The 13,298-nt window shown below is 47.2% G+C and overlaps 3 protein-coding genes across 3 annotated transcripts; 2 read left to right on the plus strand and 1 right to left on the minus strand.

The window, feature by feature from the left end:
- Positions 1–450: 450 nt before the first annotated feature.
- On the minus strand, positions 451–3,319 carry N7443_005007 (class I SAM-dependent methyltransferase; the record flags this gene model as incomplete). Its single annotated transcript, XM_056885063.1, has 8 exons — positions 451–601; positions 654–856; positions 908–1,046; positions 1,097–2,453; positions 2,511–2,773; positions 2,836–2,852; positions 2,925–3,056; positions 3,107–3,319. 8 exons carry the CDS (start codon positions 3,317–3,319, stop codon positions 451–453), a joined length of 2,475 nt encoding a protein of 824 aa, XP_056743341.1.
- A 2,837-nt stretch (positions 3,320–6,156) lies between these two features.
- Positions 6,157–7,069, plus strand: N7443_005008 (DUF3176 domain-containing protein; the record flags this gene model as incomplete). The annotated part of the gene is made up of 4 exons (XM_056885064.1): positions 6,157–6,216; positions 6,288–6,583; positions 6,669–6,797; positions 6,895–7,069. The coding sequence occupies 4 exons, from the start codon at positions 6,157–6,159 to the stop codon at positions 7,067–7,069; spliced, it is 660 nt and encodes a 219-aa protein (XP_056743342.1).
- A 2,235-nt stretch (positions 7,070–9,304) lies between these two features.
- N7443_005009 (uncharacterized protein) lies at positions 9,305–11,220 on the plus strand (the record flags this gene model as incomplete). The annotated part of the gene is made up of 6 exons (XM_056885065.1): positions 9,305–9,414; positions 9,481–9,640; positions 9,671–9,798; positions 9,854–10,060; positions 10,108–10,485; positions 10,554–11,220. 6 exons carry the CDS (start codon positions 9,305–9,307, stop codon positions 11,218–11,220), a joined length of 1,650 nt encoding a protein of 549 aa, XP_056743343.1.
- Between the last annotated feature and the right edge of the window lie 2,078 nt (positions 11,221–13,298).

The following is a 13,298-nucleotide window of genomic DNA, read 5'->3' on the forward strand; positions in this document are numbered from 1 at the left end:
ATCAATACGTGCCAATGGCATCCATGGCGATAAAAAATAAAGAAATGGGCTTTCAATAGGGAGGGGGAAAAGGCATGCTTGCCATTTTTAGAGTCATGATACGAGCAATCGCGTTCTCGGGGATTTTCAGTACTCAGTTTTTTTATTTTATATTGGCTAGGAATGTGAAGTAAACTGCTCTACAATAATATCTAGTGACAGAATAGAGCAATAAACCAAAGTTCTTTTCGTGGGTATCATAACAAATTCACTTGCTGTTCAGTACACAAACGTCTTTATTCAAAGAAAAATAGAAAAGAAAAGAAAAGTCCATTTTGGGTCGTATCAACTCCACTGACATCCCGGGTATACACCAACACCACATAAAGTGTGTGCCATAAGAATGATAAAGGGCATGAAAGGAAAAAGAAATCATTAGAAGGCAAGGGCACAGGCAAAAAGGTATCACGCTTAAATCTTCAAATCCTCGACGCTGTTCGACCGCTTGGTCATTTCGATTGCACTGTCACCGAGGGACAGGACAGACATTGTGCGTCCGTTCTTAGGGCGGACGACGTCTTCTTGCTTGGTGCAGATCCAAGTTGAAGCATACATGTTGACACTAGACTATGTTAGCGATGGCTGCAGTCGAGAGTTTCAGGTGGGGAACGTACCGGTCAATGCAAGTACCGGGGAAACGGGCACCCACGCGACGGGCTACGAAGCCGTTTGCTTCAAAGTGCTTAATGTACCAAGGCTCGATACTAGCGGAGCGAAGAAGGATGCGGCCACCCTTCTTGAGAGCATGATTGAACCGACGAGCTTGTTCTGAAGCGGCGTCCTCGGTGGGGTCAAACCAGTCCATTGAGTCCATGACCTAAGTAATTGTAAGCACCACGTGGATACAACAAATGAAAACATTACTCACCACTGCAATAGTCAATGTACCAGGGGTGATGCGGTTGATGACCTCGTTGATCTCATCGGTGTGGATGCGAAGGCCATCGAAGGCACCGGGGGTAGAGAGCTTAACGTGTGCTTGGGGAGACAGATAGCTGGGGTGGCATCTGATAACCGGTTAGTGCAATTCTATCTGCAGGAAGAAGGTCACACGAACCGTCGAGAGAACTTGCCCTGCATGCACAGGTAGTAGAAGTAGTTGTCGTTGCTGATAAGAGTTTCCTTGACGACAGGGTCCAGGGTGTTCACAACGTATTCCCAGATTGACTGGCCGCTAATATCTTTGCTGCGCTTCATGTCCGAAGTCAGACCGTTGCGGATGAAGAAGTCATCGACGATCATATTGCGCTGGTTGCGCGGAACACCAGCCGCCTTCCAGGCGAACCACTCAGTACTCACGATGGCCCAGTTGAGAGGTTTGCTCAGAAGGACCTTGCGAATACGAGGCCAGATCTCCCGCTGCTCGGCCAGAGTCTGGGCCTCACACATCTTTTGCACCTCACCCTGGAGTCCGAAGATGTTGAACAAATAACGCACCATGCGAATGGCATGGCGAGAGCCTCCGGTCTCATACAGGCCTTTGCCAGAAGTTGAGGTGAAAACATGGGTGTGCTCAAGCCAGTACTGGAAGGCCTGGCTGGACAGATGGGGGCTCAATTTGGTAATGAGCAGCTCACGGAATTGTGCGTGCTTGCCGTCACCAAATATCTTCCACATATCCCGGTGTCCCAGTGCGGTGTAGCTGGCCACCTTCAACTCGAGAAGGTGGTTCTGGTTCGGGTTGAGGTCCACGGCGTGGACACGTCGAGGGTTCTTCTGAAGGTAGTCCAGGATGTTGTCGCCGGCACTGGTGATAGCCAGGATAACGTCATCAGAGCCGATGTTCAAGAGACGGTGGTCTACGCGGGGGTCTTCCCACGTAAAGGCGTAGATGTATTCATTCTGGAACTGAGTGTGCTTGGGCAGCATGTCATTGTAGTGGATACGGTAGTGGTGGTTCTGGTAGAAAGACGAAGGCAGGGGCAGGTTGGCACTCAGATTGATCACGGCCGATTCGTATGCCTTGGACCGGATCTCATTCGAGCTCTTCTCGACTGCTTTTTCCATCTCCTTCTGATGGTTGGCCGGTAGCAGATAGGGCGATTCCGTGAATGAAGCATCCAGCTTCTCGATGGTGTTCTGGGCCGTGGGAGTAGAAGCAAATTCCTTGGGACAACCAACAAAGATGTAGTAAGGAATACCACCAAGTAGGTAGTTGCGGTCGCTAGCTGAAATGACAGTTCCGAACTTGTACTCGAGATAGTCACGTCGGGCAGCCTCCAGGCTGACGCGGTCAAAGTCGAACCAAGCGCGCCAGAATACTCGACCAAGCCAGTTGACGTGGCGGTTGAAAGCACCACCGGTGTAGTTGCGGGTAGAAACATCGACGATGCTCTGGACATAGAAGTCGCAAACACCCAGCAGACCGGTAGACTTGAGGCGCGAGGTCAAAGAGTCAACAACGCTGTAATAGTCTACAGAACAGTCAGCTTGGTTAAATCTCCGAACAAAGCTTGGGACTTTTGCCATACCAGGAATCATAGACAAGCTGTAGCTCATGGTAATCAAATCCACGCGATCGGTCTTGGCACCGGTCGGGGTTTTGGGATCGAGCTGACGCTCAGGGAGACGGAAAGACCGGGCATCCTGACAGATAACGGTGACATTCTTCCATCCAAGACGTTCAAAGCGCTGGCGAGCAACTTCACAGAGGGAAGGGGAGAGATCGACCAAGTAAACTTGATCGAAGAACTTGTCGACGGGGACGAAAGAGGCCATGGCTTCGATGTTGTATCTATTTAGGGTCAGCCATTGCAAGCCAAGAGAGATCGCATTCTGCATGATCAAATTGCATACCCAGTGCCACCGCCAACCTGTTATTCTCAATCAGTACGGTTCCCATTTGTCAAATTTAAAGTCATAGACGTAGACGTAGGGAAACTCACATCCACCCAGACTGCCTTTCCTGACTTGATCTCCTTGCTCTCGACCTTGTGCTTCAGCTGCGCGGCCACCAGGCCGAGCATGTCCTCGCGACCATGAAGGAGACGGTGGCGGGTAGCGTCGTAAATGCTTGCCTGCTTCGACTTAGCAACTCCTTCTCCATTCTCCCTTCTTCCTCTCGTACCTGTGTCTTGTAGAAACTCTCCAGTGCACCCTGTTGGCCTTCGGCACTCTTCTCATGCGGTTTGAGGATGTTCGCATAGATGTATTTGAGCCAAGTAAATACGCCTTTGTTTAAGTCAACCTTGAATTGCTGAGATGAGACAACCATGACCAGGCCGACGAGGGCAAAGACCAGGAACGCCGCTCCGGCGATGTAGACGTGTAGCCAATCCATTGTGTATGGGCAATTGAAAGAGATATGAAGACAGAATAGGATCAGGGACAGTCATATACGGAGGCAGGGCGATGGCACGCGCCGCACTGGGGACCAAGAGCATCGTTGAGATCCTATCACGACGACACATGGGTGGGGGAGCCGCGATAAGCCCGGAATTGGAGGGGGATTTACGGAGGAAAGTACATGGCACAGGGTTCTGATAGCTAATCAGCATTCAGCGAGCGTAGTAGTTACCTAGAAGGGATTGTCCCAGAAGTAGATCAATGACCCGAGTTCATCCACGGGCTCCGCAATGGGAAGGCGGTACATAGCTGTCGTGCTGGCGTATCGTGCACATGCTCTCCGGGTCAACTTTAAGAGCGTTTGGCTTCACTCGTCTACCACTAGTCCCGATTCTCGGGCCACTTAGAGAGTCGACCCGGGCCATGTGCCTGGAAGTCTCCACTAAGTCGGGTCCATCGGGTCCATCCCCGCCCATCACTGCGACCCGTGGGGGCAATTCCGACCCCCGATAGGCCCGTAACTCGATTATGGGTAACGGAATCCACAGGCGCCAATCAAGTTCGCAATCGCCGTCACGGTCGAGCTTCCCCATGTTTAAAGGGATCGCTCCCTAGCAGTATTGGCCCCGTTATGCTATCAGCCCGTTAATCTGCATTTCGCCTACAGATCACTCCGTACTCTGTACTTTACTATGAGGGACTAATTATTGGGTCGTATTGCCGATCCCGGACTTCCTTTCCTATATGAACCCATCTGATAGACCCCCTATAGTTGTTCCCCACTATGGGCCTGACAATCTATCCTCAAGTGTTCCATTATTAATTAGGGGCCTTTTATTAGCACTGGTGTTTATTCACAGACTAGCTACCTCGGGAATCTACCTATCTACCCAGGGGCATACTTAAGACGGATGGCTCTGAAACAAATAGAGCGCCAAGTGTCCAGTACTTCCGATAATTGGTGTCACCACCTACACTCTCTGACTGTTTCTCGAATCCGATTGCCAAGAAGCGCTAATCTACTTACGACATATTCCAATAACACTCAAAGGTCAAGATTCTGCGGATCAACATGAAGGAAAATTTTGAACCATATTATTTTCTATTCTTAACAGCATTCAATGAACACTGTGTTGGTATAATTCACAAGTGGATTAGCATAGAAAACCGCAAAGTCCAGAAAAGATCGATCACTCCCTATTCAGTGGCCAAGAGGGGCGAATTTTCATGCTCTTATGACACGATCTGCTCCACTATTTGTCTTTGCCGCGGCTGCGTATCGTGTTCTTGAGGATCCTCAAGGGGACCCCGTGGATAGTCTCAGGAGATCCTCAAATATAGAAGTCAGAGATTCAGCTAAATAGAACATGATTATGAAAACCTAGAAGGGTTCACTGTAAATGTAGCTGATTTAAGAATGTTGGGAGATAGTAGGTTCTATCGTGATACTTAAAAGGCCTCTTTCGATCACTTCACTTGATCGGACCGGAGTGGCCTTGGGTTGAGGTATCCCATTTGATGGTGTAAACCGTACCGGCCCGAATAGTTTCACCCTGGGTAGGCCGGGTAATCGGATCAAATTCAGGGTTTATGGAAAAGCCTCAACCAAATAAACCGATTATAGAAGCGGCCTGGTAATGAAACCTCATATTGAATAGTAGGTAGTTGTTTCGTGACCAAATTATGAGGATATTCCTTGTATCAGAGGTTTGTCGATGGAATACTGAGTAGAGTAAAGAAATGGCAGGGGCATTCAGTGATATTTAAACTTCTTGGAAATAAATTGCCGAGTAAACCTCCGCAGCAGTGATAAGCTTTGTAAAAGAACGATACTAGTCATGAAGTGGGGTGTTGGGGGCTGAGCACCATGCTATCCGCAACAAGGCAGCTAGGTAGGAAGGAAGGAAGGAAGTGTATTCAATGGAGATGAGGCTCGAGATCATTTTAAATATTGCCTAATATAGATTGGGGTAGTGCAATAGCCCTTTATTGTCCGCGGGTGGCGCGGGGCCAGAGGCCGAACTGCCTTGGGCGCGCCCCTTCACAGATCGATGTAGATAATGTCACATTCCTTTGAATAGAGTCTCACAGCACTCGTTGGCTCCTATCTTGCAGGAACGAATATCAAGCCCTTATCAACTCTCTGCTGCTCTAGCTTTCAATGTTGAGTAGAAACATTAAGATAGGATGCGCTGATACACGGCCCCATGTCAGTCAAAATGATGCGGCCTTCGGGATCTACAATAAATTGCCTAATTCAAAGATGGCTTCCTTTGGCCCCAGGGCATAGACATTGTCGCTATAGACTATCCTGTCAAATGCATTGAACAAGCCGCAACGCTGAACCTAGCCCCCGCGCTCGGATCGGTCCACGCGACAAAATGTGGAGGGACGCAAAGGACCCTGCCAAACTTGACATTCATTTACCTCAGCCTTCGACATCAAACCTCGATTATCTCAGAAGCTCCTCTGTTTGCAGAGATTGAAAAATAACTGCTACCAGCTCAGACACCACGGTGACACTGGTGCCTCTCACAACGACCGTGAACCGCCTCGTATTGTATCCTACCCCACTCAACTGTCGATCCCGTGGCGTGGTACAGTATTAGTGGTAGTCCAGACAACCGGGCTGTCTGCGTTAAAGGAGGGATCAATTAAACCAACGCGGAGACCTCGGTTCGGTTCCATTTTACCTTTGATTTGTGGATTGGTCAAGTCGACTGGTGGAACATAGCCTCCAGTAAGCCCCATCTGAGTTAGAGAAACTCAGATGGGGCCAAAATATATAACCAGGAGCTCGTTTTCAACCCCGGTCACTTAATTGTCTGCATCATGGCCATCGAATTGTCGTCCATCACAAACCGAAGGGGCCGGCGATCAGAGGCTGATTATGTCCCGATTCGGCCCAGACTCATTCACCTGAAGGAAATCAAGTCGAGCTGAAAAGATAACTTCAAATCTAGCTGGACGAAAACTGGGTTTTTGATATAGCATGCTGTATTGGGACTACGGCAGCTCTGACTGCAATAACCGAGTTCCTTCTCGCATACGACAACAAAACTATTCCAGAATGGCCGAACGGCATCACTCTCAATGCTGTGCTATCATTCCTGTCGCTTATTCTGAATGCATGTCTGCTTGGTGCCGTAGCCAGTTGTCTTGGCCAGGTGAAATGGAACTCCTTCAATAGGACACGAAGACCCCTGGCAAACATAAATACCTATGATTCAGCTAGTTGGAGTGTGCTGGGCTGTATACCGTTTCTTGGCCCAACTAATCTCTGGTTCCTTCGAATCTATCTATCTGTTGATTAATGCAGTGATACTGAGATATTCATAATGCAGACAAAATGCTACCATTGGGGCACTTACTACCAATTTGGCTGCTGGGAACGCGCCTTTCATCCAGCAGATGGCCATGGTCGAGAAAAGCCTGATTTTGTCTAATTTTCCAGCATCCATAGCCCATGCACAGTCATACTCATACCATCCCTCGGGCAATACAACTGGCAAGGAACCACGAAATGAGATGATCGGGAAAATATATGAATATGTCTTTAACTGCTTGAAGTCGGGCTGTTCAGCAAACAGCTCCAAAGCATCGTATTCTACAATTTCACCGTCATGCCCAACTAGGGAATGCGCTTCCCCCATTTAACGACTTGCAGTCTGCTCATGAGGTTCTGATATCTCTCATATATTATCACATTCAAAAGCGGCATTTGGGGATACAGGCGATCCTATAAACCGCTATTCCCTCCCAAAGTGCCTAAAAATCTCCTTTCGCTCCAATTGGAATAATGCCACGATCTTTCTTAAAAGCATGACAGGCTCTGTTGCCACTGAAATTAGATCAATGACCCAGCTTCCATATTACGGCAATACGACTATGGTAGATTTCACGGCCATCAAATATCGCTCTGGATCCAATACACCGATAGTTAATGCGACGCAATGCGTTGTATTCTGGTGCATAAAGACTATGTCAGCACATATGACGGGTAGCAAGTTCAACGAATCTCACTTGGAGACGTGGACTGATTCTACTGCCGAAAGACCACGCCAACTCCTGAGACTCCGTCCGCTTAAAAACTACAGAGCGCCAATACCTGACTTCATGGTCAATCCCGACTCAGGCTTGCTTGGGAACGAATCTCATGAATCGTCAGGATCGAGGAAGTTGGCTTATCACAAAGCTCGATATGAACAGTTTTGGGTGTCTCGATTGCACCAGTGGTAAAACGGACGATAACCATGCTGTGACAGACTTCACGCAACCGATGGCGCTTGTCCCAGTGAGCAAGATCTTTAAGAACATTGCTGCTGGAATGACGATATCCGTCCGCCAATTAGGAAGCGCAAGCTAGAATAATCTTTTCGATGGGCGTGGAATACGTTTCCTGCGGCCTTGATGATCATAACGACGAGCCTACTTGCAGTTAAAATTTTGCAAGCAAGACGAATCGGAGTTCCGCTGTTAGAATCATCTCCTATTGCCTTGTTGTGCTCTGGCTTGGACAATGACATTCAAGCACTCGCACTGTGATGGCAAAGCTCGTCAAAAAAGAGGACAGATCTTGGCGGATAGAGGATGACGAAGAGAATTGCGATCATCAATGTTAGATTGTTGTCGTCATGCACGAGACTCATGCTTTTCTTCAGTAATACTTGTCAGAGAGGGATGACTGAATACGGAGATATGTGTAAGAGTGATGAATTAGTGCTATGGGAGAAGTAGGCTATCTAGGCTAGAAACAATACTAAATAGAGAAACTAAGCTAGGAGAGCACTCTGCGGCACATAAATGACTAAGACGGTCACCCAACGTCATCAGGTCATAAGTTTCATAGACAGACAAGCCTTCAAGCTGCATCCTAGGCCGGAGTAAACCAATTACTATAGATTTCGACACCATTAACCAGAATTTCTCAAAAACCTCGAAGAATGAACACATTCTTGAGGGAAGCTATCTAGACACAGCCGGACTTAGCTAACAATCAAATACTTCTAAATATGCGGCTATGGCTTGTCTTTCCGCGGGCATCTAAAGAGCTGTTGAAATGGTAAACTGGCAAAGAGCAAAAGGTCTCCACGGACCCCGCCAGTTTTTCTAGAGGGCTGAGAAGGCTTAGCAAAATAAAGCGTTTAGGCCCCCTTGAAGCTTTCTCTTGATTGGGCTGTAAGGTGATGACTTTGCTTAATCTAGGGGGTCAAAGCGTTATGATGTGGCTGAAATGTAGAGCTGAAATACACGTTACTTTTTCGGTGTGACGATAACTGCAAGAATCGCTGCTTCTCTACAGCATGAACCTGGTTTGCATACTCGCGAAAAAGTAGCACCAACGCCATTTTGACCCTTCGGGTGTGTTAGAACTCTCGACTCACCCACAGCACGTAGTTGACGGTCGGCAGATCGGTTATAATAGCGGCCTCGCATAATGCAGCTGTAATGGGATGACCCTGCAGTGCAGAGGAAAGGCCCACTCTTCTGCACGCTAACTACCAAATAATCAAGTTCGTTTACGTGGCAAATATGATCGATGATCTTACAGAGCCGAGCCGGCATCATGATCGACTCCTAGCTTCATCGAAAAGATTTTCCAAGAACATCGAAGTTACACACCCCAAATTGAATTTTTTTATCTAGCTTGAAGTCACTTTAATGCCATATCATGCTGGCCATTGCCATACAAGTTTACGGGCACAGAAAGCCTACGTAGCTGGTTCACTGACTTCCTTCCCCTTGCGGAATGAGTCTCAATAATCCCCATAGGGGCTTGAAGAAATTAATCGAGAAGCATCAAGGGCTTGGCAACGCGGTAAGCTAGAGATCTAGGTGATCATAAGCCCAGCCGAGTACCTGTGGGTATAAGTTGCCCGGAGATCCCACCTTTGAATGTCCAAATCGGTATCTTATGCACTTCCCTTTCATGCCTGGTTCCTAAAGCATTACCTAGCCCAGAGTTTGCCCTCCTTGGAAGATGACGCATGTGGTTGAGAAGGCCCCGAGCGTGGCTGAATATGATTCTGATTTCACCACTGAGTGGAGTGGCGCATTGTACGGGGTTCGTCGGTACCTCGGAATGATAGGGTAAAACATTTCTCAAATCAAAACCAAGCAGTAATCCGTGGTTGTTAATTTTGCAACTATCTTCAGTCTCGGATTGGCTCTCTTCCTCACTGGCATTGAGGCAACCATTGTGAGCACGTCACTGGTGACCATCGTCAATGACCTTCAAAATTCCGAACAAAGCAGCTGGATTATCACCTCCTATCTTTTAACATATACAGGTTCTCTGATCTATCCTCAATTCAGTGTGCTTCCGTCTAACCTTTATTGCTTCTAGGGTTTATTGTCATCTGGTCCAATTTTGGCAACGTCCTTGGGGTTAAACATGCCCTCCTCAGTTCCTTGTTCCTTTTCACGGCATTCTCAGGTGGTTGTGGTGGAGCGCAGACCTTTAATCAATTGTACGTTGGATTATCTTCTTCCAATCCATGTGATCGGATCTAATCCCCATGGATCATAGGATCATCTGTCGCGCGTTTCAAGGAATTGGCGCTGCTGGTGTGTACACTTTGGCATGCTTCTCTTTTATTCGTATCGTTCCTCCTGAGCAATACAAGCTGACCACCACAATCGCTGGTGGTGTCATATCACTGGGTCTTGTTCTTGGCCCCTTGTTTGGAGGTGCCATTTCTAACAGTGGAAAGTGGCGCTGGGTGTTCTTATACAAGTAAGACCATTCTATCTCCGATTTTCCCAAACTGACCATTATGGCAGCCTTCCAGCAGGCGCTTTTGCGTGGCTTATGATTTTCCTCATTCTCCCAGCCCATTTCCCTCATCGATCCCCACCGCCAACTAAGGAGTCATTATCGATTCGAATTTGGCAGAAGACAAAGACTTGTTTCCGTCATCTAGACCTGATGGGTGCATTTATCATATTAACTGCCTGTTCGCTTCTTATTGCCGCTCTTCAGGAAGGAAATTCTCAGTATGCATGGGACTCCGGTCTGGTAATCAGTTTCCTTGTTATCTCAGGAGTCTTCTGGTTTGCTTTTGTCGGATGGGAATGGTTCATCTCTCTGCATTGCCAAACAATTAGCCCAGTATTTCCATGGCGATTGACCCACAATCGTACTTTCATGGGACTTGCTCTGTAAGTAATGCTTTTTCAGCCCCGAGTACTTTGTAGGAGATTGGACTAGCTAACGAGCGGACCTTCAGCGGATTCTTCACAACCGGACTACCCTTAACCGTCTGTGTGATCATGATTCCCCAGCGATTTCAAATAGTCAATGGAAGCTCTCCGATCGGCGCCGGCGTCAAACTGTTATCATTTGCGCTAAGCTGTCAGGTCGGCATCATAGCCTGCTCTCTGTTGTCAGGACGCGCTAAAATTCCTTTTTGTTACATAGCGCTATTTGGTATAGCCTGTCAGATTGCCGGTCTGTTTCCCTATTCAGAAATTGCCTCTACGCCAAAGCTTTGGCTAGGTCAGTTCGGATATCTAGTTTTAGCCGGGCTTGGGATAGGTCTATCTGTGTCTGCATTTTACATGGCGACATCACTTGTGGTGGATCCGAAGGATCAAAACATTGCTCTCGCCATTGGCATCCAATTAAGATCCTTGGGTGGCGTTGGGGGAGTTGCAGCCTCGACCACCATTCTCCACCATTACATTCAGAGCCGATTGTCGTCTAGTCTGCAACCTCAGGAGCTAGCCGCTCTCTTGCAAACAACCACAGCGATCAATGCTTTCCCTTCAGATGTTCAACTACATGTTCGTGAAGTCTATGCGATGGCCTATAGTGCGCAAATGAAGTTGACCGGCGCATTTTCGGCAACGCAGCTGTTGGCCGTGGCGTTGATGTGGAAGAGAGAGAATGTGTGACGCTGAAAGCTCCGGGCTGATTCGGAAGAAAAGGGCACTGTGGATGTTACCTTTATTTGGAAGAAACTTCGAGTGATTTTATGAATTTGGAGCGCCTATCGCAGGAAGATGGTCTCAGGAATTAGACAATCCTCTATTTCTCTCACCACAGTCTTGGGGTTTCTTGCCACTGTTCCGTATCGGTGCAAGCTTCATTAATAATGACATTAAGAGCGTCGTAAATGCTACCGTGAGTTCAGGGATTTTGCCCTGATCATTGATTATTGCTAAATATGCGAACATCATTCCAGTAGTTGTCTCGGGAAATGTTGCAGAGAACTGGAACGGGGAAGCCTAGGCATTTGAGAAGGACTTGTCTCCAGAATCTGAACAACTTGGCAATCAAACAGTATCAAACTCCAGGTTCATTGATCTATTTAAATGATCATTTCTCTCGAAGCATCGTGGAGCTAGACATTTATTTCCCCAGAGGATAGGCAGACAATGACTATTTTGATTCACTCACATAAAGAGATTTGGAGAAAGTTTGAGCCCCGGACGATTCAAAACTTGGGACGAAACTCAAGTGCTAGCGCGAGAAGAAGAGGAATTAATTTGTTATAAGGCTGCTAATCCAGTTTTAGGTCCGAGTGATTTACATCGCCCGATCTTGCGTTCTGGCCGTGAAAGGCAACGAGTTTGACTTCATGAAATCTGCTACCCTCATAATTCGAGTATTCTTGAGATAGTTGCAACCCGTAATTCGTCTGTAGGCCACATCATTGACACATCATCATTTGCATCGGTGCTGGAGAGATGCAAGGCTTTCGACCAGGCTATCAGTATGCCGAAGACGAGTAGAATCCGACCATATATGAAGCCACGAAGGCAGAGAAAATTGGAAGCATTGCCTACTGTGCCTACGTGAAACTTACGAAAAAAAACGCCTAGGACTGAATGGTGCAGCACAAACGCTGATCACCAAGTGCCCGCTATAGATCTTCGGTCCTTTCCTCGAGAGGGCATCAACGCTCTCGCGTCTCAATGGGTCGATGGATAAACTTCGGGTATGCTTGTTAACTGGGTAATCACTGAGCCACTGAAAGATAACAAAAAAATTGGACCTCCTACACCTGAGTGTCAGGGCAAAACAAAAAAGATAATCGTAGATGATTATACACATGGTTCCAGAGGGGGTCGAACCCTCGACTTTGGCGTTATTAGCACCACACTCTAACCAACTGAGTTATGGAACCCGTTTGTTGTGTGTACTTAAGGGGGCTTGTGGATCAAATTTAGATGCACCTAGATAGGGCGGGCATCATGATGCCCTAGACAGAAAATTGTCACTGACTTCTCAGCCACATAGTCAATTTACATTGAATGGAGACTGCTTATTATATACAAGAAACCATATCTTATTTCACGATCAATCAAACTTCACGAATGTTATGTATCTAGAAATCACTGATATTGCCAGAGCTCTTAGTTTAGGTGGGCCCAATAAAAAAGCGACGCTAGCAGGTGCCAAGACCACAAATCAGCGAGAATCAAAATTTGTCGTCATGCATCATCCTGAACCCCACTTGTTCCACAATGGTCCTCCAAAAAACATCAATTGGGGTTCCATAACTCAGTTGGTTAGAGTGTGGTGCTAATAACGCCAAAGTCGAGGGTTCGACCCCCTCTGGAACCACTTTTCTTTTGCTTTTGCCTTTTTTTATACTTATCTTTTTGCTTCCAGTTCCTTCTAGGGATAGCACTCATTCGGAATTTTGAGTAGTGTGTGTGGCATAGGAGCTAGGCAGGTCATAGGGGTATTTGTTCTTGGTTCTTCTTACTTACTGCCAACCCAATATTTGATCCTATATTTCTGCAGTGTAAAATATCCGGAGTCCATCGCCCTTTAAACAATTCCAATGACCGATCATTCTTACGTTCCGCAGGCCTATTTGGCATACGCATTCCCCGTATATTACTCACTTAATTCCTAGAGTCTATGTGATCGGTATGGCTCGGGGGAGCTGGGGCTGCTTTATCTGTATGCATTGTTCCACGGATCCTTGGGTTCACTTATGGCTACAATCTCAAATATTGTT

This window comes from Penicillium atrosanguineum, assembly GCF_028827265.1.
Source record: "Penicillium atrosanguineum strain IBT 20685 chromosome Unknown utg000003l_segment0_segment0, whole genome shotgun sequence".
Classification (NCBI taxonomy): Eukaryota; Fungi; Ascomycota; class Eurotiomycetes; order Eurotiales; family Aspergillaceae; genus Penicillium; species Penicillium atrosanguineum.